Source organism: Crotalus tigris, unplaced genomic scaffold, assembly GCF_016545835.1.
Source record: "Crotalus tigris isolate CLP2741 ecotype Arizona unplaced genomic scaffold, ASM1654583v1 scf7180000017551.9496454, whole genome shotgun sequence".
Taxonomy (NCBI): Eukaryota; Metazoa; Chordata; class Lepidosauria; order Squamata; family Viperidae; genus Crotalus; species Crotalus tigris.
In genome coordinates, this window is record NW_024096469.1 from 8301557 (window position 1) to 8329500 (window position 27944).

The window sequence follows — 27944 nt, forward strand, 5'->3', positions numbered from 1 at the left end:
TTCTCAACCTTACATTAGATCAGTGTTTCTCAACCTCAATTTTAAGGCATGTGGACTTCAACTCCCAGAATTCCACAGCCAGCAATTGCAGGTCAGACCACTGTCTTTTTGGTAGCACTCATACTCAGTTAACTAAGGAGAAGGTGTCTGGAAAAACAACTTCTGAACAGCCACTGGACTAAAATGCCTTTTTTCAGAGTGGGAAGAAGGAGTGGGACTTCTTAGTTGGAGAAATGCACAGAGGTGTATTGTGCAAGTTCTGGCTTTCCAGTTTCTTTTTCTTTCTCAGGTAGTTTAGTTACAACATCTTGGTAGTGCCTGTGTTGCTTCAAGTGGGGAAAAGTGCATTCCCTACAGAAGAGAATTTTTCATCTGTGATTCCTCTGAGTTTCTTTTCAAGGTGAACATGTAGTACCTGTGTTAAATTTAAAAAATAGAGCTGGCTACTTTTGCCTTTGGGAAGGATTTTAATTTTGCTTGACCCCCATCTTGTGAGGATTGGAGTATTTTCCTTGTATCACATGGTTCGGTGTGTCTGTGCCTTTACAGCTGTGCTAAATTAAAATGTCTGCATGTGCTAAAGTGTGTGAATGGAGGCTTCCGAGATTCCAACTTCCCTAATCAGGTCACAGCTCCTGGAGGGGAAGCAAGCTGAATTGTTCTTGGGAATGAAGTTGGAAGGGAAGCTGCTGAAGCCCAGGGACACAAACGGAAGCTCTTCGTTCTCCCTGTTCTCTTTTCTTGCTTTATATTTAACATTACTCCTACCCTAAAGAAAATAAGTTGCCTTTAAAAAGAGCTAAATGTTTATCTGGTCCATAAGTAAGCAATGATCGAGGTGACTTGTATTGTGTTTCTTTAGTTTAATATAAAACTGTGGTGAATTTGAATTAAAGGAAGGGGGTCTTTCAGTTGCCTGAGGTTGACAAATCTCTAGTGTGAAATAATTTCCCTGTTGTTGTTTTTTTTTACTAAATTGCCACAACTAGGTCTAGTCCATTTCTTTGGCTCTGTTCATATTTTCGGTGTCCTAACTAGTAACAGGCCTAATATATATGAACCTCTCTGAGCAGATCAGAGGTCCAGTCCTGTCCACTTCTGACCTCTCCTCTCCTGCTTTTAGATTCATGAGACAATAATAAAGACTTCTCCAACCTTGAACAGTGAAAGCTGACTGAGTATGGAAAATATTATTTTCTCCCTTTATGATTTACCCCTTTTAAGTAGACGTAAAAGGATAAAAAAGGGAATCTTAGCCAACTTCATTCTATCTGTATTTCTCAGATATGCTTTATTTGAGAAGTTACCTCAGACAACAGTTTCAAAGCAGTGATACACAAATACCAGATTAGCTTTTTTTCCTGATCTAACTGAATAACTGATAAATAAACCTAGTCAATCTATGTAAATTACAAAGTTACAATAGTTTAATTTCTGTTAAAATCAAAAAATCATTGGCCAGTTAATGTCCCAGTTCCATTCTCAGTAAAGTTATGTTTGGGTATATGTTGGTTTCCTTCCATTTTTGGATTAAAATCTTCCTTGGGTTTTTTGTACATTCTGACCTCTCTCTCTCATTTTGACAACTTTCAGGGAAAAGATATCTTGACACAGAAGCTCCCATTATGGCAACAATCTTGTTCGGATCCCAACAAGATCCCAGACCGTGCTCTCCAGCTTATGCAGCAGATGGCCCTCAGCACCAATGGCTCAATTATGGCTACACCTCTGTCAACATCCAAGTCAAATCTCATCATCTCAGACCCTATACCTGGTGCCAAACCTCTCCCAGTCCCACCAGAGCTGGCACCCTTTGTAGGAGTAAGTATAAGATGGATTGATAAATTGGGAAGAGATGTCATAATTCATCTTTCAATAGAAAGATGTAGACTTGGCACTGGGGCATGTAACATTTTCTAAGTCAAAGCTACAGTGGTCCTTTCACTGGCACATTGGAAGCTACACACTTCTAAAGGTAAAGGGACCAAAATTAAAACTGATGTAGGTTTTGATTTAGTTTAAACCAGTTAAAATGACTATTGCACATTTAAGAATTTCCATAGAGCTTTGGGTATGTGATCTTATTTTGCTCAGATACAAAACATGGAGTGTTTTTGAATTAAGATTGCATCTTTGAAAGACATCTTTTTGGCAAGAAAAATAGGTTCCACTGCATTTATTCTGTAGAGTATAAACATGCCGGTTCATTTCTTGGCAAAATATGAAGTGCTAGTCATTACCACAAAAGCCTAACAAACCTATTTGAGACCTTTTTTCTGTTTGAACCTCCATGCTTACTATGATCATCTGAGGGAGTTTGCCATCATCTAAGGAGGCAAATTCATCTGGTGGCATTTTGGGTTCAAGCCTTCTCTGTTGCTGCCCCAGTCATTGGAGTGTACTCTCTACAGAGTTAAGGAGGCTAACAGCATCATTAGATTTTAAAATGGCCTCTTTTGAAGTAGCAGCCTGACAACTCATAACTTCATAACTCCTGCAACGTGCTGTACATGATGCTGGCTTTCAAGACTACTGAGAAACTGCAGAAAGCAGCTGCCCACTTGCTGGCAAATGAGAAGCACCACAGCAGTATCACACCAGTTCTGCAGGATTTGTGTTTGTGGCCAGCAGGTTTCCAAGTACACTTCAGAGTCCTGTATTAACCCAATTGGTGATGGTATTTACATACTTGGATTAGCTCCCAGTTACCTTCAGGACATTAACTTTTGGAAAGAAAGAATTGGCCTATCCTGGATGTTCAAGATGAGAAGGAATGCTTTAATTATTTTCCCTTCAAGAGACAAGACAGGTGGAGATGCAAATGAGATGTTCTTGTTGCTCTTCCATCACTTGGGAATAGCTTTATCCCCTTGAGACCAAGATTGGCCCCACCTGGTCTGTTTTAGGAAGGTGGGCATTGGAGCCTAGCAATCTACAATTTAGGATTGGGGGGGATTTTAATTGGCCTTTTCACTATTTTAATGTCTCAGTTTTAAATTTTAAGTGTACACTGAAAGTAGTATATTAAGCTATAATAAATAATTAAAATACAATTTAAAATATATTGTCATAAGAAGGCTCTCAGGCAGCCTTTTTTGTTCATTCTTGAAAAACGAGGCACCGGAGTTGAAATCTGTTGATATATGGCTGATAAACTTGCACAAATCAGTAACTGACTGTGATCCAAATTTACATCAGTCTTCAAAAGCTGAATTTAGTGGCCATAGGAAAATTGGGTGATTAAGAGAACTTATGCTTCCTCCTGCTGAAGGATTTGGGTTTGCACTTAAGCCAGAGGTGTCAAACTTGCAATGTCACATGACGTGTTGTGACATATCATGACTTTTTTTTCTATTGCGGGCAATGGGATGGGCACGTTTTCGGCATGATGCATCCAGCCAGCTGGCTGGCAGTTTGATACCCCTGACTTAAGCAATTCAGGGCTCTTTGGTTTTTCTTTTCATTACCTTGCATTGATGATTTCCCCAGCTGCTGTCTAAAACCCATTTATTCAGTCCAATTCTACAGCTGTAATATGATAACATCTGGGGCAGGCTGGCAATGAACTGTGTGAAGAAATTCTAAGTTACACAGATTTGCAAACCTGAACTCAAAGAAACTGAACTCACAGTACTCTGATGTAAGACGCTAAGAAAAAGACACAGGCATGTCTTGAGCAGAGGTTTGAAGCTGCAGGACACAGCTTGACAAACTCTGAGTTTGCTTTTTATATACTTATTACATACACCAGCTTAACCATTAGATGCTGACAAAGGTTTCTTCATTGGAAAATGTCTTCATGTAAGCAACTATTTTCTAGTAACATATTACATGGTCAAAGACCAGGTAAGAACAAATACAGGTAGATAAAAAGGAGAAAGAACTGACAAAGACAGGAAAAGATAGGAAGGAACTTAAGCATATCATCTGTTTAGGTAGGTGAGGCATTAAGTCAAAAGTGGATGACCTTCTGGCTGCTTCATTAGGACAAAGGGTATCAAAAGATTATGAGGTTTGTGGGGGGGAAAGCACAGCAGTTTGCTGCATGTGCATTTTTCCCCACACTCTGACAGATATTATACAGTGTGGTATATCCTGGTAAGTGCTTATATCCTGCTGTCGTATATTTTGGCATGTCCTTCTAGGCCAGGGGTAGGCAACCTTGGTTCTTTTATGACTCGTGGACTTCAACTCCCAGAACCAAGGTTGCCTACCCCTGGCCTAGGCAAAGTTGAATATCTTCAAGCTAGCTCAAGAAGCGCCATGGTTCGATATCATATTACAGGTAGTCCTCGACTTACGATCACAACTGAGCCCAAAATTTATGTTGCTAAGCAAAGCAGTTGTTAAGTGAGCTTTGTCCCATTTTATGACTGTTCTTGCCACAGTTGTTAAGTGAATCACTGCAGTTGTTAAGTTAGTAGCCCTGTTGTTAGGTGAATCCAGCTTTCTCATTGACTTTACTTGTCAGAAGGTCACAAAAGGTGATCACACGATCCCGGGACACTGCAACTGTTATAAATACATGCCAGTTGCCAAGCATCCGAATATTGATCATGTGACCACTGGGATATTGCAACAGTCGTAAGTGTGAAAAAACGGTCACTTTTTTCAGTGCCATTGTAACTTTGAATGGTCCCTAAATGAATGGCTCTAAGTCAAGGACTATCTGTACAGGTTTAAGCCATTTGATGGGACCATTTATTTCCACAATTTGCCAGTCAAAAAAGACACTGCGCTCCATCTTTTGCTCCTTAATCGGTAATTGTTCTTTCCAGCTTTCTGCCAGGAAAAATAAAAATAAAAAATAAGGAGGTAGTGGTGGGAAAAATGAAAGGGCAGCACGATGTAGACTCCCTGTAATATTCTGTGAACAAGGCAGAACAGTTGTGCAAAACAAACACTTGTATCAAGAGCATCCTATTTGTGTTTCTCTCTCCTTCTCCCCCCCACCACTATTTCTCCAGCGAATGTCTGCACAAGAGACTATTCCAGTAATGAATGGCGTCTCAGGCTCGGAAGGTGAAGATTACAGCCATTGGTCTGACCGAAAGCCTCCTCAGCCGAAGTCCTTATCTCCACCACAAACTCAAAAGCAACTGAGTGACTCTTACTCCAATACTCTCCCTGTGCGCAAAAGCGTAATGCCGAAAAACAGCTATGCAGCCAGTAAGTCATTCTTGTAAGAGATTATTCCTCTCTCCCCTTCCCTCCATTTTGGAGGACCAGGTATGTCAGATCTCACAGAGCAACACAGTAGGAGAAAGGGCCTAAAACAACTTTCTCCAGGCTTTCCATGTATGCAAAGACCTCTGGGTCCCTAAATCCCCAGCCATCACAGCAGTCCCAAGAGATCTGGATTATCCCAACTTGGAGAAAGCTGGCATAGAAGCACAAAAATGGCCCCAACTTCTAAAAGCATTTCTTATGTTGAGTCTTTTAAAGGGTCCAGCTAGAACGCCTATCTTTCTGCTTGGTAGAAACAAGAAAAGGTATTGAGAAGGCACTGAAAATTTGGGGAGCTAAGAAAGCTCAAAAAATTGCATCAGGTTGCTGACATGTAGGCGGGGCTTTGTCAGAAATTAATTAGATGTGCTTGTTTCTTATTTGCAAGCCCTTACACAGTAGAAATGGATGAGTCAGATGTTTGCACGTACCTGAAGAAGGCTTTTTCCTACAAAAGCTATGAACAACAAAGCTGTTTCTCCAAAGTGCTGCAGAACTCTCAGTTCTTTTGCATCACACTGCAATGTTTTTTATCTTCTGACTGAAGTAAAGCTGCCTTTGTTTGAGTCAGGCTGAACTTGATGAGCACAGTTTGCAGCATTCCTGACAGCACCAGAGAAGTAGTTTTCCACTGCTACCTGCTGGGATGCTAGCTTCCAGGCTAGTCAGTAGCACAAGCGTTTCATGAAAGTCTCTCGTCCAAGGCCTTCCCAGGCCTTCCCTGTTTAGCCCGGAGCTCAGAGAAAATCAGCCAGAGGCTAACACCTATAGTACTGAGATTATGTGGGCCCTGATACTACTGCTGTATGGCTTGGTTCCAGCGGGAAACAAAGTACTTATTGCATGGGACATGATGAGGTTACTATATTATTATTTATTTATTGAATTTATATAGCCACCCATCTCACGCCTGTGACTCTGGTTGGCATCCACACAATTAAAACACAGAGCTAAACAATCAACATAATTCAAACAGAACCATTAAAAGAACCATGAAAAACAAAAATATAATTTTCATTGCTTCCTTTTATGCCATAATTACTATTAATCATTTTACACAATGCACAGGTATCTAGCACTAGCTAATGTTTGTTTTTAAGAGCAGTACATCATATCTGTGTGGGTGTTTTACCAGGAAATTCAGTATTTTCTTTTGCTTTACAAATTCATTGACATTTATAATTAAGAGATGATAATTTTACTACCTTTTAGTCACAGTTGTGAAGTGAATCACTGCAGTTATTCGGTGAATCATGTGGTCATTAAATGAATCCGACTTCCCCCATTGATTCTGCTTTTCGAAAGCTGTCTGGGAGGGTTGCAAATGGAAATCACATGTCCTAAATATATGCTGGTTGCCAGCACCTGAATTTTAAACACATGAATGTGGGTATGCTGTGAGAGTCATAACTGTGAGGACCAGTTGTAAGTCACTTTTTTCAGTGCTGCCGTTGATTTCAAACAGTTACCGAATGAATTTGTGAGTCGAGCGGACTATCTGCACATCCACAATCCACAGTCTTTTGTTTTTCGAAAAAAAAAACATTTGACAAACTTTCTCTGGTAACTGAAGTATTAGCGAAGAAGTATAATAACAGAAAAGGGTTTATTTATTGAAAAGAGTGGACTCAATCTCTGTCTTGTCTTTCAGCTGAAAACAAGACTCTTCCCCGTTCCAGCTCCATGGCAGCAGGACTAGAAAAGAATGGCCGGACAAGAGTGAGAGCCATCTTCTCTCATGCTGCTGGGGACAACAGCACCCTTCTGAGCTTCAAGGAGGGGGACCTTATTACATTGCTAGTGCCTGAGGCCCGAGATGGCTGGCATTATGGAGAGAGTGAAAAGTCCAAATTGTGAGTATGCTTGTTAGTGTGTGGGTTTCAAAATCGGTTTTTCTTTTCTTAAGGTGTCTTCTTTAGCATTCGGTTGCTTTCTTAGCACAGCGGCCGGCAATAACGATGTTACGGACTGTAACTTTTAAACCTCTCAGAGCCCCGGAAGGGAGATGCCAATTGCCTACTCTGAGCCATCCTCCCACACACAAAGCCACACTGCCTTTTGTTCCCAAGGTTCAGGGGTACAATCTGGGGTGGCTGTAGACAGAGCAAAGAAAGCATGGGCTGTCTCAGGTGTGACCCTCTTTGTCATTTGGGTCTTTTCCCCAGTGTGGCCTTGCTGCAGAAATTGCAACAAGAGTTCCAGCATTTTGCATCTGTGCTAAAAAGCCAATGCAAAAATCAGAGGAAGAGAGGAGAGAAACACTGCAAGTCTGATGGACTTTGAGCCTAAGACAAATTATTGTTCTTTATGCTTAAAACGTAGTGTGACTTTCCAGTGAACTTTTTTTCCTTACCCTGATTTGGAAATCTTTGCTCTGGTAGCCAAAAGTGAAGTTGATGTGCCAAGAAGTGGAATGTATAATAAACAGTTCTGCCCTCGACAACACAGCTCCCACGCTGGGGAATGCCAGAAAAAAAAAGAAGAGGGAGAGCAGAAATTGCAGGCTTTTAATTCCTGGAGAGTCTGTAGCGTAACTAGGAATAAAAGCTGTCACTGGGGTGGACTGGTCCAGCAGGTTTGCTTTGGCATAATAGGTTTGCTTAAGATTAGGGCAAAAAAAGTCTTCCTTGGCAACAATTGTGTAGGTAAGCTCCTTCGTAGATACTGAATATTTATCCATTTTTTTCTTCCCTCCTTCCCCCCATCTCGATATTTAAAGGTCTAAATCTGGAGCTGCAGTCTTTTTCATTTTGTTCACTAAATATAGCCACCATACCTTTACTCTTTCGTCCATGCAATTTGTGACTGGCTTTACAACAAATGCCAGTTGCCAAGCAAATGGTTGGCTTAATTAGCAGAACCAGATTAGGAAGCCTTAGAACTGGAGGGCAGTCATGAGAATGGAAGTCTGCTGACCTGCCATTCCTTTTTTTAGCCCAAGTGAACGTTCATGGGGTGAGCCGGAAAGCTGGCAGGGTGTGAAACTAGGTGGCTGGTGAGACTGTGCACAATAAACTCGGGCAGGAGGCTAATCTTGCTTCACAAAGTAAAAGCACAGATGGCAGTAAGATGCCCGTGGCCATTTGGGGAGCTGCCCCATGTATTGGCAGCATTCTTTTAAAAGATCCAGGATTAACTCATTCTAGATCAGTGATTCTCAACCTTTCTAATTCCGTGATGCCATAATACAGTTCCCCATGTTGTGGTGACCCCCAAGTGGGTGTGGCCACCAATAAGAGGGATTAGGACAGCTACGGAAAAGGAAAAAAAATGGCGGAAAGCATGGTTTGGCGACCCCCGTGAAATGGTCATTCGACCCCAAATGGGGTCCCGACCCACAGGTTGAGAACCACTGTTCTAGATACAGGTAGTCCTCCACATACAAGCTCAACTGAGCCCAACATTTCTGTTGCTAAGCAAGACAGTTGTTTATGAGTTTTGCCTGATTTTATGACCTTTCTTGCCACAGTTGTTAAGTGAATCGCGGCAGTTGTTAAGTTAAGTAACACCGTTGTTAAGAGAATCTGGCTTCCCCACTGATTTGCTTGTCAGAAAGTCACAAAAGGTGACTTTGAATGGTCACTAAACAAACTGTTGTACGTCGAGGACCATCTGTACTCAAATGCTACCTTCTGTTATAATGTCCCCCTCTTACTGTAACACATGTACTGAATATGCCTCCAGCCCTTTTTTTGCATCACCACCCTGTTACACGTTCCCAAAGCCACTCTGCTAAAGTTCACTGGCAAACCACCCACATTCAGTAATGTGACATTTTGAACATTTTTAAAAAAACAATTAACGGATAAAGTATACATTCAATTCTTTATCAATCAGTCTGAAGACACTTCTACATTGCTAGTGCTTTCACTCCCCAAATTCTCAGCTGCAATCACACTTCTTGGCTACCATGAAGCTTGCCGGTGCCTCTGCCCGGCTGGCCAATGGGAGGGGAGTTCAAAAATGGCTGCTCATCTGGTGTCTTATTGCCTCCTCCCTCCCTCCTTGCCTTTGCTTGCCTGCCTTTGTTTTCTGGCAAGGAAAAAAAATGCAAAGTTACTGCATTGAAGCAGCAAAGCTGTCACATTGGCAGGGTGGGGAAGGATAGCAAGGTGTAGTGGCTTCCTGACTTTGGGAGGAGTGTGAGGAATCCAAGAAATTGGAAGGCAAGATGAGGCAAGAATTCCCACCACTGGGAAATAACTATCTTCTGAAAGAGCAGCTGATCTGGGAGTAAATTGCTCACCTGCCAAAGACCTTCCATGACTGACAGAGTCAAGGGCACAGAGAGACACTGCACTGATTCCAGATTGGTGCAGTTCATGCCTATGGAAGGGACCATGTTTCTAAAAAGCTGTCCACGGTTTCCCTACACTTTGAAAGAAGCAGCCAAACAATTCATCCCCGGGCCTCCATCACCTCATCACCATTCTTCCTGAATCTGCTGGAGATAATAAGAATTATAGGAAGAAAGGGTGACAACCCCCCCCCCAACCTTGCTATTGTCATGTCATAGAATGGAATGTAAATAACCTGGTAAGCATTTTGAAGTTACAATTTCTTTATTGGTTTTTTTTTTAAAGTCCTTCTTTCAACTGGAGGATATTTGATTTATTCAAATATTCAAATAGGATTAAAAATTAAGAGGCATTCTGGATTCTTCCCATAGAAAATGGAAATCCCAGGAAAAGCTTTGTGGGTACTCAAAAGGTAGTTCAGTGAATAGGGCTTTTAAATAGTACAGATATGTGATGAAATATGCAGCTGGAGAAGGGGGGGGGCATGTTGGCAAGAGCACTGTGGCTTCCCCGGGAAGGGGCAGCACGTTCCAGAGAGAGGCCCGAAACAAGAGACAGACCAGGAGAGGGATAGGGGAGGTAGGAAGAGGTTCAGAGTAGACACACCAGGGTATAGCTTTAGTCTGGCAAGGTTCTGTTTATTAAATAGTTGAAAATAACAACTTTATTGTCACTTTGAATGTACACCAATCAGCATACACCAAAATGAAGTTTCGTTGCATACTGCTCTCAAAGGGCCACCACCTCCGATATGCACTCCTTGTTCGTGGCTTCCAGCTGAAGTTTCAGATCGTCCATTTTAATCTCTAGGGGGCGAACGATGGCAAACGGGACAGATAGAAACGGAGCTCTGTGTGGATTAGCCCTCAAATTAGATTGTATTCCTGCACAACAACCTCATAACGACAACCTCGCCTCCTGTACTATATACTATTATAAATATATTATATTATATTTATTATTATATACATTATAAAGCCTTAGTAAGACCATACTTGGAATACTGCATCCAGTTTTGGTCTCCATATTCGAAAAAAAGATGTAGAAACTCTAGAAATAGTGCAGAAAAGAGCAACAAAGATAATTAGGGGTCTGGAGACTAAAACATATGAAGAACGCTTGCAAGAATTGGGTTTATCTAGTTTAGTGAAAAGAAGGATTAAGAGTGACATGACAGACGTATTCCACTATTTGAGGGGCTGCCACAAAGGGGGGGTCAATCTATTTTCCAAAGCACCAGAAGGCAAGACAAGAAACAATGGATGGAAATTAATCATGGAGAGAAGCAACCTGGAGATAAGAAGAAATTTCCTAACAAGTAACCAGATGAAACGAATAAAGAACAGGACTTCACTGGATCTCACTGTGTCGTCTTTAGGCTTAGGGCTGACAAGAGAGTATCTGTTGTGCCTCTCTTTCTCTGACACATTCTGTTTTCTGCTTCTCCTGTCAATCGTCCAAACTGAGGTTATAGTGGGAACACAGGCAAGATTGGTTTATTTTGACCACATTGCTAGGTTTTGAGGCTTAAACGTCCTGGAAATTTCTACAATGTATTGAGAGAAGTAGGCTATCTGTAGCTGAAATTCAAGAATAGGCATCTCTGTTTTGACTACAGAATACTGAAATTCTAATGGCTTAACATCCCTTCTTCAGTATCCCCTTCACTGAATGGGGGGGGGGAAAAAAAACCTTGGATATATTTTTTTCTTTTTTTCTACCTGTGTTGCAGGAGAGGCTGGTTTCCTTTCTCCTACACACGTGTGCTGGACAGCGATGGGAGCGATAGATTACATATGAGGTAAGAAAGTTCTTTTGATGGATGCAGTGTAATCATCGGACATTTGAATAATGTTTATATTCAAACAGACAAGCCCTGTGTGTTTACTTAGCCAGAAGCGGTATCTGTCCTGCATTGCCCTCTTCTGGCTTATCTTTCAGGAGGAATTTTATTAGACTGGTTTCATGTTTCTTGAACTAAGATTTCAGGCTTTGCTGTGAAAATACGTGTGCCCGTGTATTTGTACACACAGAGATACATATATGTGTGTGCACATGCATGTATGATCTGGAGCAAGCCAGTGTGAATATATATTTGCTGGAAAAAAGTCTTGACAGTGTTTCATATGGTGAAACGTAATGAACACCTAGGGCCTCAGATGGAAAAGCTCCAGGCCTTGGTGGTGACAGGGGGAGGATGTTACCTTAGTGATTCTGAGCAGGCTCCCATAGGGAAAGACGTGTGGGAGTAAGAGAATCTGAAGAATCCTAATTTTGTCTGCATGCAAGGAAATGAGCCGAGATTTAATGGCTTATAAAGTGTACTCTCTTTGCACAGTTTTGCCACAGAGGAGATGCTGACTAAATGTATTTATGTCTTCAGCCAGGGGAAAAGCAGTAGTACAGGTAACCTGTTGGACAAAGATGATATCCCCCCTCCAGATTACAGCATGTCCTCCCGAACTTTCCAGTCACCGAATGTCAGCACTTTCAAACAGAGGCCGTACAGCATGGCAGTGCCAGCATTCCCCCAGGTGAGACACTTTTTCAGCTCGGAGGAGAGGAGGCGTAACCATTGTGAGCGAATACGCCGATCAGGAGGGGCTCTGCCAGAGGTAGATTCTAAGGCTCCATCAGTGGAGAAGGAAGGTGGTAATCAGCATTCTGCGGGTGTCAGGGGTACATTTCTTGTACTTCTGGTTGGGTATGATTTATCTTTTACTAAAAGTTTGCAATGGTTGCTGACCATCAAAAACACGGCTTAAATCAAATGGAAGCATGGATTGGTGAGAATTAAATGGGCCTTAGATCATTTAAATATTAGGAAGAGTAAAGGAGGAATTGGCACTGCAACTTTTTCTACAGCTGGTACAACAAAATGAGAGGGTTCTAGCTGAGTCACACTTTGTAATTTGGGTAATAAGCCATAGAAGTCTGGTTCACAGACTACTAAGCCATAAACATGGCTCAGCACAGTGTGTGAGTGAAACTATGAACTGTGGTTGAATGGAACAAACTTGAGATTAGCCCACCAATGGACTACCAGCTCTTGTTTTCAATTAAGCCAACTTGTAATATCTGTCTGAACTCATTATTTTTCCCTGTAGGATAGAGAGGTCTTGTGATGAGATGCTTGATTCTGTGAACATTTCTTTGGGCTATGAGCAACAAGATTTTCAACTCTTCCCCCCCCCCCTTATCATTGGAGTTTATATCTATCTGAATTGATTGGATCCTTGTGGTGCTGTTTGTTAGTAATGCTATTGATACCTCTTTCTATTGCCTTCAAAATTGTTTGAAAACTTCTTCTACAAAGTTGAAGGCTAGGATGGGAAGTCAGTAAACCCACTTCCTTTGATATAGCAGTTATTCTCCCTTCTTTGTGCTAAACTGCAAAGTTATCTTCCATATGCAACCCAACAATCAAATGACGTTACAGTTGCCATTATGTTTTGAAGCTGATCGCCAGAAGGAAACTTGGACCAAAAATCAAAGATGCAGTGTGCACATTGTGGGTAGGCAAGAGAGGCTGCCTTGCTAAATGGTGGGAAACTGATCAAGGAGAGAAGCAACCTGGATTTAAGGAGAAACTTCCTGACAGTGAGGACGATCAACCAGTGGAACAGCTTGCCCTCAGAAATCGTGGGCACCCCATCACTGGAGATCTTTAAGAAAAGACTAGGCAATCACTTATCTGAGATGGTGTAGGTTCTCCTGCTTAAGCGGAGGGCTGGACTAGAAGACCTCCAAGGTCCCTTCTATTATTATTATTATTATTATTAAAAGTAGCTCTGGTTGCACCATTGCTGAAGTGAACATTCCTAAAAAATTCTGTTTCGTTACACAGGTTTTTGTACAAGCAGGTGAGGCTTTCTGGCCAACGTTGCTTGTATTCATTATTTATAGGAGTACCTTATGCCCTACGGTTGTGCAATAAATGAATATTCCCGTGGCCTCTTCCCAGTGTCACCCGCTTCCTACCAGCCTTATTCTAGGTCAACAGCCGTAAGTCCCAAGAACACAATGTTTCCATTGGGGTTTCGAAAGCCTCTTTTCTGCCTCCAGTGTCTTTGTGGCTTACCTAACACACGTGTCCTGGCTCCACACCTCTCCCCATCCTCCTCAATCTTAAGAAGCCGGTGAGATGAAAGGCTTCTTCAAAAAAAACAAAATGAAAACAGCTGTCAGAGAAGCAAACAGGAGTAGAGATAAAGAATTAATGGATTGGCAAATTAGTGATGGGTAAGGCAGAAAGACTGGCAGTAAAGGGCAATGTAAATACCCAACTGGTAACATATGGCTGTTCTACAAGTATCTAGCTGCAGAATTCAATGGTTCGTAGGCCAACAATGCTTATTTTTCCCCATCCTCTTTCCCTTGGACCTTCCACGTGGGGTCTCTGGAGGTTTGAGAAGATTAAACACCAGCTAGTGGGTGGATGGAGACAAGGAAAATAAGCTGAGGGACATGGAAACAGAGTGTGCACATTAGTAGGCAAAAGGGGATGGGTGAATTTAATTTTGTTGGAAAATCACATTAAGATGTTTATCTCCTATCAAGGGTAGCACACTGAGAAGAATGTTATCAGACCAAGAATACTTAGCATTAGAATGAAGGCACAATTTTTGGCTGTAAAGAAGTTACGCTGTCAGAGATTTTCTAAGCACAAGAGTCCATCCTTTTCTCAGGATCTTTAGAATTAAATATCTATGTCAGCGTGTGCTGTGAAGAGATAAGTTGCAAAATAAGAGTGGCTTTGGCTAGAAAAATGTTGGATGTCTTTAATGGCGAGCTTTGATTCTCAAGTCATTCATTTGGAAGCCACTTTTTCTCTGGCTAGACACATGTCAGAGGAAAAGATCACAGCAAAAGAAGAATGTGCCTTATCCTTAATACACCCACATACCAATTAAGAGGCTACTGTGGTACTGTTTGAGTATATTTGAGTATAGTCCCTCCATTTCAACTACAGGCTATCAGTCCTGAATGGCTGACATCTGATCTAAAATTGTATGTTTTTGTCTAGAATATTTATTGCCGTAATCAGGTGAAAACTTTGTACAAGTACTGTAGTTGAGCCAAATATCTTCATAGATCTGAACAGGAGTAAGGGTATGTTAGTTCAGGCTAGGGAAAAATCCCTAGAACAGGGGTAGGCAACCTTGGCTCTTTTATGACTCGTGGACTTCAACTCCCAGAATTCCTGAGCCAGCATGGCTCAGCTTGGAAACCTCTCTCATTCCCCTCAGCATGGCTGGCTCAGGAATTCTGGGAGTTGAAGTCCACGAGTCATAAAGCCAAGGTTGCCTACCCCTGCCCTAGAACTATCCAAGAGTATGATTCCCTTTACATCAAGAATGGGGAACCGGCGGCTCTTCAGTTCCCAATAGTTTCATTACTGGATGACGCTGGCTGTGGCTGCTGGGAGTTGGAGGTCAACTATATTCAAAGGCTGACAGTTTAGTGCAGGTAGTCCTTGACTTATCACCATTTGCTTAGTGACCATTCAAAGTTACAGCGGCATGGAAAAAAGTGGCTTTTGGCCAGTTTTCAAACTTACAACCGTTGGAGCTTCCCCATGGTCACCTGATCAAAATTTGGCAACTGGCGTGTATTTATGACCATTGCCAAGGGCCCCAAGGTCATTGGATCACCTTTTGCGACAAGCAAAGTCAATGGGGAAGCCAGAGTCACTTAACAACCATGTAACCGCAGTGATTCATTTAACAACTGTGGCAAGAATGGTCATAAAATGGGGCAAAACTCACCAGCTGTGTTGCTGAGCAGCAAAAATTTCCAGCTCAATTGCGATCACGTGTCAAGGACTACCTGTATTCTGTTATACAACATAGTAGGACTTAAATATGATTCATTCCTTCCACAGTAGCTGTATGATTAGACTTCACCCAAAAGGGAAAAATAAGCACTTTTATTTTATTTTTTTCTTCTCTTCCCTGGATGTATCAGAGAACAGCGATGAAAGTAGCAGGCTGCATTTCGCTGTGCATGGCTGCTTTGACTTCATCTGTTCTACCTCTCTGAAGAGAAGATGATGATATGCAAAAGGGATGGAGGATGCAGCCTCTGGTGCCTTCCTCCATCGGGAACTGAAATGCTATCAAGCTGCATTCACCACAGTGTGTTTTTGCAGTGTGCATAGCATTTTGCACAGTCCCATTTTAGCATCCTGCACTGCATGTCTTTAAGTTGGAGGCTGTTTTTAAATCTCATAGATCTGCTATACAAGATCACCCTCTGGTGAAACAAATGTGTTTTGTTTTGTTTTGTTTTTTGCCAATATCTTTTGTCATACTTTTGAGACCAAGTACTTTGACTATGCCTTGGAAGGCTGTTGGGACAAGGCAGATGCATAACTTTCCATTGCTATCTTTGTGGCAAAAACCTTATGGTTCCATAGCTGATGCCTTCCCCCCCCCCCTTGTTTTTTTTTTCTACAGGGACTGGATGACTATGGGGCAAGACCCTCAAGCAGGTAAGATCCTTCATTTTCCAATCTGTGATGGGTCTACAAAATTAATTTCAATATGAGAAGCTGAAATTTGGGCAAAAGTTTAAAAGTGATGTCAAATGCAATTTCTGGTGGTTTCACTGACATGCCCTATATAGCATCTTAAAAATTATACAGAAGTTGATTTTTTTTTTTAATCTTCTTAGTCTAGCCTGCAGCTCTGCAATTTTTCCCATTAAAGTCTAACCTCCCAGGTCCAGTCTTGCATTAGCTTTCTTAGATCAGCTACATAGCCTGGCAGAAGCTTGAATGAAAGAAATTCCCACAGAACCACATGTTTTTAAAACGTGCAGGAACTGTGAGTCCAGGGGCCAAATCCTCTGTTTTCTGAGTAAGAATTGGCATAATTGCTTGCAATTTTGGAGTGGATTTGGTCTGGGCTGTTCACAAAAAGGATATATATTTCTTGAATTGAAATGCTTCTCATACATATATAGCCCACGCGATTTTCCCTTTCAAGGTAGCCAGTATTATGCAAAATGCAGAAAATGTTTATGCACCTTGCTCAGACTCATTTGAGTGGGCTGTATAAAATGCTGCAAATAAATAACAAGGAATGTCTCATTATTCTTTTCTGTCTTTGTGGCCATGACTTCTGCTATATCTATTCCTCACTTCATACATTCATTCTTTAAACTTCTCACCTCTTTTTTGAAGGTTCTTGTCAACTGCATCCAGTCACGTCTTCCTTGGTGTTCTTCCTCTTAATCCATTCACTCTTCTTCTTTTTTTTCTATAAATTTTGTTCATTCTTTCAATTCATTTCTTTCCAACTGGTCACCTTTTTTGCAGTTAGTTCACATTTATGTCCATACATTCTTGATCCTATCTCTTCTTGTTTTTCCAAAATAATTATACCCATTGTATTCAACTGACTTTTATTTTTTTCCTGACATTCCCAACTCTTACCTCCACATAACTAAATAGCTGAAAGGACATCTTATAAACAGCTATTATCATCTCAGTTCACGTTCATTCCTCCAGTCTAAGTATTACCCATTAGTTTTCTGTTATCAACATTTGCATAACTTAAGATTTCTTCATTCATTTTCTCATCTTTAATTCTGCCAAAATACACAAATTCATCTACTTTTCCTGGTGTGTGTGTGTTTGTGTGTGTGTGTGTGTTTTATTTATGAATAAATTGAATTCATTCACTTCAGAAATCACTCTTTTTTTGCCCACTCATGGTTATTCTGTTTCTCTGTTTAGGTAAGGAAATATCTCTGAAAAATGACCCAATGGGTCACAAATTGTCTAATTCCTTATATATTTATTCATAAACACATTAAACAACTAAGGGCACAGCATACATCCAGATCTTACTCCCTAATAAATGTCGAAACATTAATTAATTAATTTACTCTACTGGAGGCTCCTTTTCACCCACTTCCAAAACAATTTTGATTCTCATCAAAATTACTTTGTATTTTCTTGATTTTTCCTTGCTCTCTTCTTTGTAATCATCCCATTTCTCGGTACATTGTACAATATCAATGTACGATATGCTTTTTGCCGTGGTCATTCTTGTTTGTGCTTTTTCTCATGCCCGGCTTCTTTCACATCATCATTCCATAAAGTATCCTTTTTCATTCTTCCTGTTAGTCAATCTAAAAAGGAGAATGAGCTTTATTGAATGTCACTGTGTTAATTATTATAGAGCTTCCCCTGCTGTGTGTAGTAATAGGAAAATACGACTATTCTTTATGTTGCATTGCAATTCATGCAGGGTAGTAGGAATGCTCAACAGACATGGTTGGCACAATGAATTAACTGAATGTGCACCACTCGTGTCTCATTTTCTGCAGTGCATTCATGAGTCATTTGTTCAGTGGGATACAACTTCAGTTTTAAATGCAATATTTCCAGTTAGACAAACTACAATTTTTTTTTTAAGCAGGAATGAATAGTAGACTCCACATTTTGCTCTTCTGGCATCTCTAGTTGCATATTTTTTTAGACTTACTGTTGTTTTTTTTTCCCCCTGTGGCCTTCAAACTGAGACACAGTGGTGGAAATGCCCCTTACAAAACCAGGAATGAATGCAAAATCCATATCCAAGCAATTAGAAGCAACAAAGATGTCACAGAACAGCAACCTGTTCTTCTTTCCTGTTGTTTTTTGAGTATGGCAAGTTGGCAAGTACTTCTAACATAGTGGGTTCTGCTGCTAGATGGAGCCCAAGAGAAGCTACCTTTTCAGAGTTGCAATGAAGCTGCCAATAGTCTACTCATTGCTTCCTGCCCACCCTCTCTCTGCCCTTGCTTCCTAATTCCAATATCAATGTGTTGCACCTTACTTGGTGCTCTTCCATCCACTCTTGGTTATTACTTCTCTCTCTCTCTCTCTCTCCCTCTCTCTCCCTCTCTCTCCCTCTCTCTCTCCCTCTCTCTCTCTCTCTCTGCGAGTTTGGGTGAATTGTGTGCTTTTTCTTTCTGTTCCACAGCGGCAGTGGCACGTTGGTATCTACAGTGTGAGAGAAGGAACCTTGACTAGAAATGGCAGCTGCTGCTTGGAAGACTTCTTTGTTTTGCTTCTCTGTCCCCTTCATTTCCTTCTTTCTTCTGAGATGCACATTTTTCCTCCTGCCTGTCCTGTTTTCAAAGCAACAGTGCCAGCTCCTTCTCTCACCCCTGAGACCCTGAGGACCACTCCTTGAGGAACCCTTGGAGCTGCTACTTCCCCGTCCCCCGGTATTTGCAACCAGCCATTTTGGAGCAGAAAAATGTCCAGATAAGGAATGTTGGTTTTCACAGCCACTACCAGATGCAATTGAGATAAACTAAACTAGATAAAGATGCTGCATCTCTCTCTCTCTCTCTCTCTCTCTCTCTCTCTCTCTCTCTCTCTCTCTCTCTCTCTCTCTCTCTTTCTCATTTATAAATTATTTTATTTTTCCCAGTGCATTCTCTTTTCAGAGATGTTAATGCAAGCTGCACATTTATAGCAAAATAAGTGCAAGATTCACCCCTTCTTAAAAAAAAAAACCCCAACAATCTGGAAACAAAATATGCATGGCATATGGTGTACGTACTGTTACTTCAACTATCCTTTTTTGCAACTTTATCACAAAATCAGTTTTCTGTGTCAAAAGAAAAAGGGCCGTTGGGACGCTCGGACATTTCTGTGTTGGTTTTAGCAAGAATTGGACTGTTAAACTGAGCACCAACCCAGTCTCCATTTTGTAAAGTATTTTGTTTTATATATATATATATGACAGACACAAGCATATTATATTACTATTCTATTCTGCTATGATATATATTTTGTAGGAAGGTATTGTTACCTCACAGTTATGCTGAAAAGAGTGGAAGGGAGGGGAAGGGCCTCTTCTGTTGTATTATGCAGATTGCCAGATCAATCCAAAGACTTTCTCTTTATAAAACTGGAGGTTCTTTTTTTTTTTTTGTCTTGAGGTAGAGAGGGAGGGCCAAACTGCCTAAGTTTTGAAGTTCCGGTTCTGAACGTGGTGGGATTTTTTTTTTTCTGAAATTTCAACCACTTTCCTTTCCTTAAAAAAAAGCTATCAATCTTTTTTATGTGTCTTAACTAATTTCAAGGGCAAACAAAGTAGGATTGAAACGAATGGCTACCGATTGGGACTACTACTTCTTCTGTTACCAAATTACAGGAGATCAGACACGTGACCCATGCTAAAGACTGAATCCTTTCAGCTTTGGGTTACAACAGGGTTTCCCCAACCCCGGCCACTTTAAGACGTGTGGACTTCAACTCCCAGAATTCCCCAGCCAGCAGCAGCTGGGGAATTCTGGGAGTTGAAGTCCACACGCCTTAAAAGTGGCCAAGGTTGGGAAACCATGGGTTATAGTCTACAGTTTGAAGCTGTATTCCTGTGATGACCAAAGGGTGTCTGCAGGATATGGTCCAAAAAGTCAACATGGTGACCCTCAACGGTGCAATCAAAACTGCGTTTAAAAAGTGGCCAGGCTTTTTGATTATATCATGTTAACTACCATATTGACTTTTTTTTTTTTAACCACACTTGCCGATACCAATGTGAGTTAAGTGAAAAACAGTCAAAATATTTGATCTATAGGAAGCAGCTGGCAATATTATCTTGACTAATTGTATATATGAAAGTTCTATCTCTGCACATATTAACAAAGCTTTTGTTTTATATAATAGACTTGGGGCATATGTACTGTAGTAAGATCCTCATTGTCATAGCTTTGCTCAAATGACGTTTACATCAAGGATACTCTGTAGAATACAGAAAACAAAGCAAAACTGAAAACGCACAAGCACTGTGTGAACACTGTAAAAGTTCTGATGGAGAGGGGTACTGTGTTTCTTTTTCTTTCTTTTTTTTAAAAAAAAAAACCTAAGAAGCAAATACAAAAAAAAACAAAAAACAAAATCAAGCTGAAAAGAAATGTGCCATGTACTATGATATTTGAATAAAAGTTTTACTTCCTCCGTTGAGTTGGGCTTGGGTGATTTTCTTCAATGTTTTTTTTAAAAGGTCTATTTATTTAGCTGACTTTATCCTTGGCAGATTATACGCTCACACTTAGATTGTTTAGAGCCGTGGTGGTGCAGTGGTTAGAATACAGTAGTGCAGGCTAATTCTGCCTACAGTCTGGAGTTCAATCCTGGCTGGCTCAAGGTTGACTCAACCTTCCATCCTTCTCAGGATGGTAAAATGAGGACCCAGATTTTGGGGGGCAATATGCTGACTCTGTAAAACTGTGTAGAGAGGGCTGTAAAGCACTGTGAAGTGGTATATAACTCTAAGTGCTATTGCTAGTGTATTTGTAATACAAAAGGCTTTTGGCCCAATCCCCATTTTCTCAAATTTCCCTTTAATGCTCAGACATCTCTTCATGACTGTGAGAGTGCAAGTTATTTTATCCCCATTCTACATATTAAAAATTGAGACTGAAAAAGAGACTTGCTCAAACCCAGGACAGGAACCTATACAGGTTAACCAGCTCCTCCTGTTCTAATTCTGATCACCAATATCTGGCGGAAGACCCTTTCCAATAAGCCTCTTCGGTCCACTCCTTAGGTATGAAACTTGTCAGAGTAGTTACCAAGAACCAGATCATTAGAACCTGAGAGTTCATTGTGGGAGAACCTAAGCCACCGCTAATAATTATAGTTAAAGGTAAAAGTTGTTAAAGGAAAAAATAAAAATAAAAAACAATTCTGTTGAGCATAACCTCCCAATCTTTCGGATTACAGCTTCAGTAATATCCATCCTTCAGTCATTCCAGCTCGATGATGTAGAGTCTGAAATGAGATATTTGGAGGGCAGCAGAGTGGGAAAGTGCAGAAATTATAGCAGAGCCTCATGGGGATTTCTAAAGATAACAATATGTTCAGCTGTGTCTGTTATCCCAAAATAATATTGGGACAATCTAGCATTTTATTTTCTTCCTCATTATGTTGCTGTCCATGTGGTATTCAATCTGGTTTACTTAAAGTTCCACTTTCTGGAGGCTACATCCAGTTTTCCACATGTGGTTATTAGGCTAGCATAATGTCATTCCAAACATTATTTTAAAAAATCCAAGTATAGGTAGTCCTCGACTTATAATAGTTCATTTAGTGACTGTTCAAAGTCACCACAGCACTTATGACTGTTTTTCTCACTTACGACCGTTGCAGTGTCCCCATGGCCATGCGATCAAAATTAAAACATTGAGCATCTGACTCATATTTATGACAGTTGCAGTGTCCCGGGGTCATGTTATCACCTTTTGCGACCTTCTGACAAGCCAAGTCAATGGGGGAGGCAGGTTCACTTAACAGCCATGTTACTATTTTAACAATTGTGTGATTTACAACTGTGGCAAGAATGGTTGTAAAATGGGGCAAAATTCATTTAACAAATGTCTCACTTAGCAATAGAAATTTTGGTCGTAAGTCGAGGACTACCTGTACCTGGAAAATTCTGAAGACCTAGGAAAAAGGAGGCTGTTTTTTGAAAGAATGTATCTGAAAACTTTACACCTGGGCCAGGGGTAGGCAACCTCGGCTCTTTTATGACTCATGGACTTCAACTCCCAGAATTCCTGAGTCAGCATAGCTCAGCATAGCTGACTCAGGAATTCTGGGAGTTGAAGTCCATGAGTCATAAAAAAGCCGAGGTTGCTTACCCCTGGCCTAGGGGAAAGAGTGTTAAGTGAAATATCTTCTCTGACAGGGAGCCAGTACACAGTGGTCTCTTTTTAAACCTGAGGCAATTGAGAAGAAAACAAAACTCATTTCCTCCTCCCCTTTAATTCTCTTGCCATTGACTTTTTTTTTTGGGGGGGGGGAGGCAAAGAATTAAAATTCCCAAAGGTTAAGTAAAAGTAAACTTTCTTTCCTCTTAGGTCTGATCTAACTGATATCTAATCAAGAAACATCTCTCCTCTGGATGTCCTGCCTTTAAGGGGCCTGATCAGTGAAGGCTCCACCCTAACCCACCCTTGTCCCCTCTCCATTAATATGGACTATACGTGTTTGCCACATACTGCTCTACAAACAGCCTCTCTATTTTTCCATTACAGCCCGGATGTTGAAGTGGCCAGGTTTTGAGATGTATCCCTGACTGTGTGTATACAGTAGTTGTAAGTTTACCATCTTTTTTTTTTCCCCACGGGCCCACTGCTCTCCCTCTGCCCCACACTTTACTCCTAAGAATGCTCTGGACTGACTTCTTAAGTGCTGTTGCGTATGGAACCACAGGTGGAGATGGAGGGCATAGAAAACCGGTTGCAGTTCCTCCGCTGAAGGGTTCCATTCTCTGCAGATAACTGGTCAGTTCAGAGCACGGCTCAATTTGCTTGCAGCACCTCCGGTATTGGAATTTCATCACCTTTCTCTGGCTAATGGAAGTGGTTCCTTTTGCTCCTCCGATCTTGGGAGTAAATCTCGCGGCTTCCCTTTATGCAATCAACACTTATATCCACCAATCTTAAACTCCTCTTTTCCTTGGTTCTTCTTCTTTTTTTTCTCCAACCTTTTCTTTTTGGTACATTTGAATTTTCACTGAGCTTCTAAATCTGGGCACTGGGGTTTCTGGCTTCCAGCGAGCGTCTTGAAGGTTTTGCACAATTACTGTAATATTGTTGGCAAATACACCGGGCTTGGGTCATTGGCTCTCCTTTCCCTTCTGAGTGGTTTTGTTTGACTTCATGTCTTTTATGCCAGGACTTTGTCCCTAGGACAATTCAGCTACAGTTACAGGTGTCTGATTGTGAGAAAAGAGACCTTGTACCTGCAGACTGCCCATTGCCACCTTTGTCAGGGATGGGAATGTAAACTTTGAATGATCAAATGGCTTTTGTGTATGTGTGTGCCCACATAAAAGCTCCCATTGTATGTGAGGGGATGCTGGAGAGTGCCAACAAGGTAATGAGCCAATTTTTCTTCTGAACTATTTATGTTTTCAGTCATTTTATTTTATTTATTTTTTGCCTCATTATTCTTAGGAATAATGAGATAGTGCACCTATGGCATGGATGCTAAAGGCAGCACTCAGAGCCCTCTCTGTGGGCACGCGCGCCGTCGCCCCAATCCTAGGCCTTCAGCTGGGTTTTATAAAACCTTTTCGCTTTAGGCCTCCGCCGCCGTGTGCAAAAAAAAAAAAGGTTCAATCAATCAGTCAATTTCAACTTCTCACAGGAAAAAAAAAAGATCTTGCAAAGTTAAAATTGATTGATTGAACTTTTTAGTCTCACCCAGTCTGCTGTTACCACCGCAGCCACGCCCAGCCAATGGGCCACCCCCACCCGGCACCCGACGATGCATAAGTGGATTTTGGGTTGCAGTTTGGGCACTCGGTCTCTAAAAGGTTCGCCATCACTGAGATAGTGTGTATATGTATATTGCCCTGCATCCCTCTACAATTTTAGCCTTGCATGGAAGTCACATTGGCAAACAGCTACTTTTATACAATCCTAGGACAAATGGAAGGAAACACAGGTTAGGACTAAAGGGTTATGGGAATAAAATAGATAATGTCTCTCTCCCCCTATCTTGGCTTCCATCTCTGCTCAGCAGCGATACACTTTTAAAAAAGAATCTGTCAAGTTCTCACATTTCCCCTCCCTTCCCATTTGCTATTACAAAAATAGTTAACTATTCCTTGGTGAGTCACAGCGTGAACCATTTTGAATACTTTCTCTCTCTCTCTCTGCTCCCTTTCAGTTTCAAGAATCTATTTTAGCATCCCTGGTGGGGAGAAGGGGTCACCTTAAGCTCCTGCGATAATTAAGTAGGAAATATTAGTTCCCTGTGCTTTAAAAATAGAATAATTAATTTTGCTGCTGTCAACTGAGCAGCCCTTTTTAAAAGAGCCGCCCTGGTTGCAAATGGTTGCTTGCCTCCAAGAGAGAAACGATGCTTTACTTCAGGGGTTCTCAACCTTGGCAACTTTAAGACTTGTGGATTTCAACTCCCAGAATTCCTCAGCCAGCTTTGAAGTCCACAAGTCTTAAAGTTGCCAAGGTTGAGAACCCCTGCTCTACTTCATGTCTGCACAGCAAGCCCAACGTCTCTTTCTCTCTCACCGAAGGGATGTTGGGCTATTGCTTCTGCAGATCCCCTGGGAAGACCCTTATCTTTTTATTGGCAATAATACGTAAGAAATTAACAATATCTTCTTCTGGGATTTTTTTTTTAAAACTTGCCAGTATACAATGGGGTATTCTGGTGGTCACTTATCCAAGTATTAACTTGGGTTGATGAGATTTAGCTTCTTTGGAGACCAGCCAAGGCTGAGTAACTGCAGCCACCTGAATTGGGACGACATGCAATAAGTTAGGTATACAGCCTGAAATGTTTGTGGATCCCTCCAGTTTACAGCACACATCAATTTATCAGCCATGGCCTCTTTAAAAGAAGGCATGTGAATAATGCTTTTGCACATACCCCACATGCTATTTGTTAACATTTTGTAGTTAATATTTAGCTATTGCATTGGTGTGCAGAAACATTACATTGCAAAACAACCCGGGGATAGTTATTGTGGGATTAGCAAGCACTCTCAAACTCACACTTTCTTCTGCTACAAACATAAGAGGAAACACTTTCTCTGGGAAAGAAGCTCTAGAAACCAGGAACTGAGTAACTGACAACACTTTCTTTTGTCAGTTTCTGGTTTCTAGAGCTTTTTTCCCACAGGTACTTGATTCTGTAGAATGAAAACACTTGCTTGAAAATGCTGTCCAATTTTGTGCAAAAAAAATACCATTTTGGTCAGATAAATACCTTGAACTGAATGTAATTCAAACTCAGATTTTAATACAGTATTATAAAACCTTGCTTCAGGGAATGTCTGAACATAGTTGTTTTATTAATAAAAGATTACTGATCTGGGCAGGATTGATGTTCTTCTATGACCATTGTTTAATCAATTGGTTTATACCCAACGTTGTTGTTTTTTATGAGCATCTGGAGGAAGAAGGAAAAGTGATACCACCTGTCTTGGGATGTCCTGAGGCAAACTCCATCTCTTTGGTACTTGCATTGCAGAAGCTGACAAGATGTGATTAGCATTTTGGCATCATGGTGGCTAGCCAGATGCTAAAATGGACCCTCTGCTTTTCATTCTAGCAAATAGTCAGGGCAGCTAACAAGAATGTTAAAAATCAAACTGTAAGGACCCACTTCAGCTAACCACCCAAGAAAGCAGGACTCTTGAAATGGGCATTGTCTCCAAAGGAACTTTTATTAAGGGTTAATGACAGTAGGGAAGTCAAGGCGAGATCTGGGGAAAATTCTGCTTAAACCAGGCACATCAAACTATGTGTCATGCCGAAACCACGCCCACCCCATTGCTGGCAATGGGGGGAAAGTCCCAATACATCACACGACGTCATGTGACGTCGCAAGTTTGACATGCCTGGCTTAAACGGTATAGTTAAACTAGCCATCTTCCTCCTCCCACCAAAGTCATAGTGTCCATTTGAAATCCAGCCAATTCACAAGTGGCAACGATGTGCGAGTAACTGGCACAGTTGGCGGGCATTTCAAGGTCTGCTCCAGTTTCGTTTCTCCATAGTTGTCTCCCTCATAAGGGAGACACAGTCTTTTCTCAAGTGGATAGAGGCAGGAGAGGAAAAGCAGAAAGCAAAAGTTATCCCAAGCAAAAGCAAACTCCGCCCCCTCTCCCAGCAGAATGGCAGGCCCCAAACAAGAGTACATGCGCAGGGAAAGCAATAAGGATTTGGCGACCTGACACAAACATAACCAATTTCAAACATATATTAACATAATATAAACCCATATTCAGATTGATGCTAAATTCAATTAACAATCAAAAATCCGATGAAAGAAATGTCTTTTCTAGGTTTTCTAAACCCAGAGGTAATGTGGGAGAAATGCAGCTCCCAATGAAGCATATTCTATAACCTGGGAGCAACAGAGCACGAGTTCAGAAAAATGGGCCTCTAACAGCAGCCAAACCTGGAATTGAATCCCTGCTTCTTTTTTGGCCGCAGGCTCCATTTTCCTTCACTGAGATGAACTTTTATGGGATATAAGCTGGGTTGTTTTTTCTTTTTACATTATCTTTCCACCAGCTAAGAACTGCAGGAAACACAGCAGTTAATGGATATGGGGATGTCGCAGGAATGAGTGGGGAGGAGGTTGTGTCTTCCATCTTGTGTAGAGTTGGGTTTTGTTTTTGTTTTTAATAATAATAGTGTGTAAGCTCAGTAGATTTAAGGGGAAAAAAATTCCCTTTGGTTTCCTACTCAAACCCGGTGGGAAAGTCAGTCGGTCTTATTTGCCAATGTGGTTTTATGAATGGCAGAGCCACAGGAAAGAGTCTTGAGAACCTGCACATGGGTTACAGAATACCCAGCCCTGCTTTAGATAAAACAGTGCTAAGCAGACTGCTGAGTGTTTCCACTGTATCGCCATCTTAGACACACACTAGAGGGCAGTGAAGAAGACTACAGTCTTTCGTAAATAAAGTGCGTCCTTACACTCTTGCACTTGGATTTTTTTAAGGATATCATGCGTTTCTTTGAATAGCTTCATTTTCTTTTTCTTTTTTTAGAATCTCTGCTGATAAAGAGTTGAACCATGAAGCATGCACTATCCAATTTCTCCTGTAATTTAGCTTAGACCTGAACATTTCTCCATCCCACCCACCCTTTTCCCTCATCATGGAGCGTTTACTATTTAGACAGCACTGGTAGGTAGACACAGTTGAGTCTGAAATTGGAGATCTGTGGACGAGATTGCTCATTTTTAAGTTCCCTTGTAGCGCCTGATAATGATCCAGTTCTTGTGAGAATTCGATGCTAAATCTCTGTACATCAAATAAATCTAGGAGAAAGCCAGGTCGTTTACGGTTTTCTATTTCTCTGTGGATGTTTTAGAACAAACAGTCCCAGACTTGGATCATCTACCGGGTGACTTTCTGAACTCAGGAAAGAGCATATATGTGGGCTGTATTTTCTCTTTATCGCATGGAATCATGCTTTATGAAACTTACAAAACTGTAGGCTGCTTGGCAAAAGGAGGATGTCATCAGCAGGCTTGCGTTAAGAAGAAATGTATGAAATGTTTAGATCAGAAATAGATGTTTTTTTCCTTTAGCAAATAGTACGTTGAAATTCAAGGGCACCCTTAAAGGACTACCATTAGGGGAATGGTCTGTTGTGGTGGCTGTGACAAACTGGGAAATTTCTTGTTTATTTTTTTTTTTTTTTTGCCATCTTCCTATTTAATTTTTAAAATTAAAGATAAGCCTCGGAGTATGGCAGGTACCTAGGCAGGCGGCCTGGGCATATTAGTGCCTACCATTGGTTTAAAGAGAGATAATGCACTTCTAGTTTTAAAATCCCTGACAGCATTAGACAAAGCAATACCCCCTGGTCTTCCATTTGCCCATTTCACACACCAAGCATCAGTTGCCAGGAATAAGG

At 41.1% G+C, this 27944-nt stretch overlaps 1 protein-coding gene across 3 annotated transcripts in view; it reads left to right on the plus strand.

Moving 5' to 3' along the window:
• Positions 1–27944, plus strand: part of BAIAP2 (BAR/IMD domain containing adaptor protein 2) — a 175499-nt gene that overhangs the window by 139590 nt on the left and 7965 nt on the right. The window contains exons 8-14 of one of the 3 annotated variants that reach the window (XM_039346177.1): positions 1594–1821; positions 4968–5169; positions 6878–7079; positions 11257–11325; positions 11908–12058; positions 15983–16017; positions 18500–19087. In XM_039346177.1, the coding sequence (XP_039202111.1) occupies positions 1594–1821; positions 4968–5169; positions 6878–7079; positions 11257–11325; positions 11908–12058; positions 15983–16017; positions 18500–18530 (918 nt within the window). In that variant the 3' untranslated portion in view covers positions 18531–19087. Of the gene's footprint in view, positions 1–1593; positions 1822–4967; positions 5170–6877; positions 7080–11256; positions 11326–11907; positions 12059–15982; positions 16018–18499; positions 19088–22571; positions 22632–27944 lie in introns of those variants that run through there. The other 2 variants (XM_039346186.1, XM_039346168.1) reach the window with 2 other exon arrangements.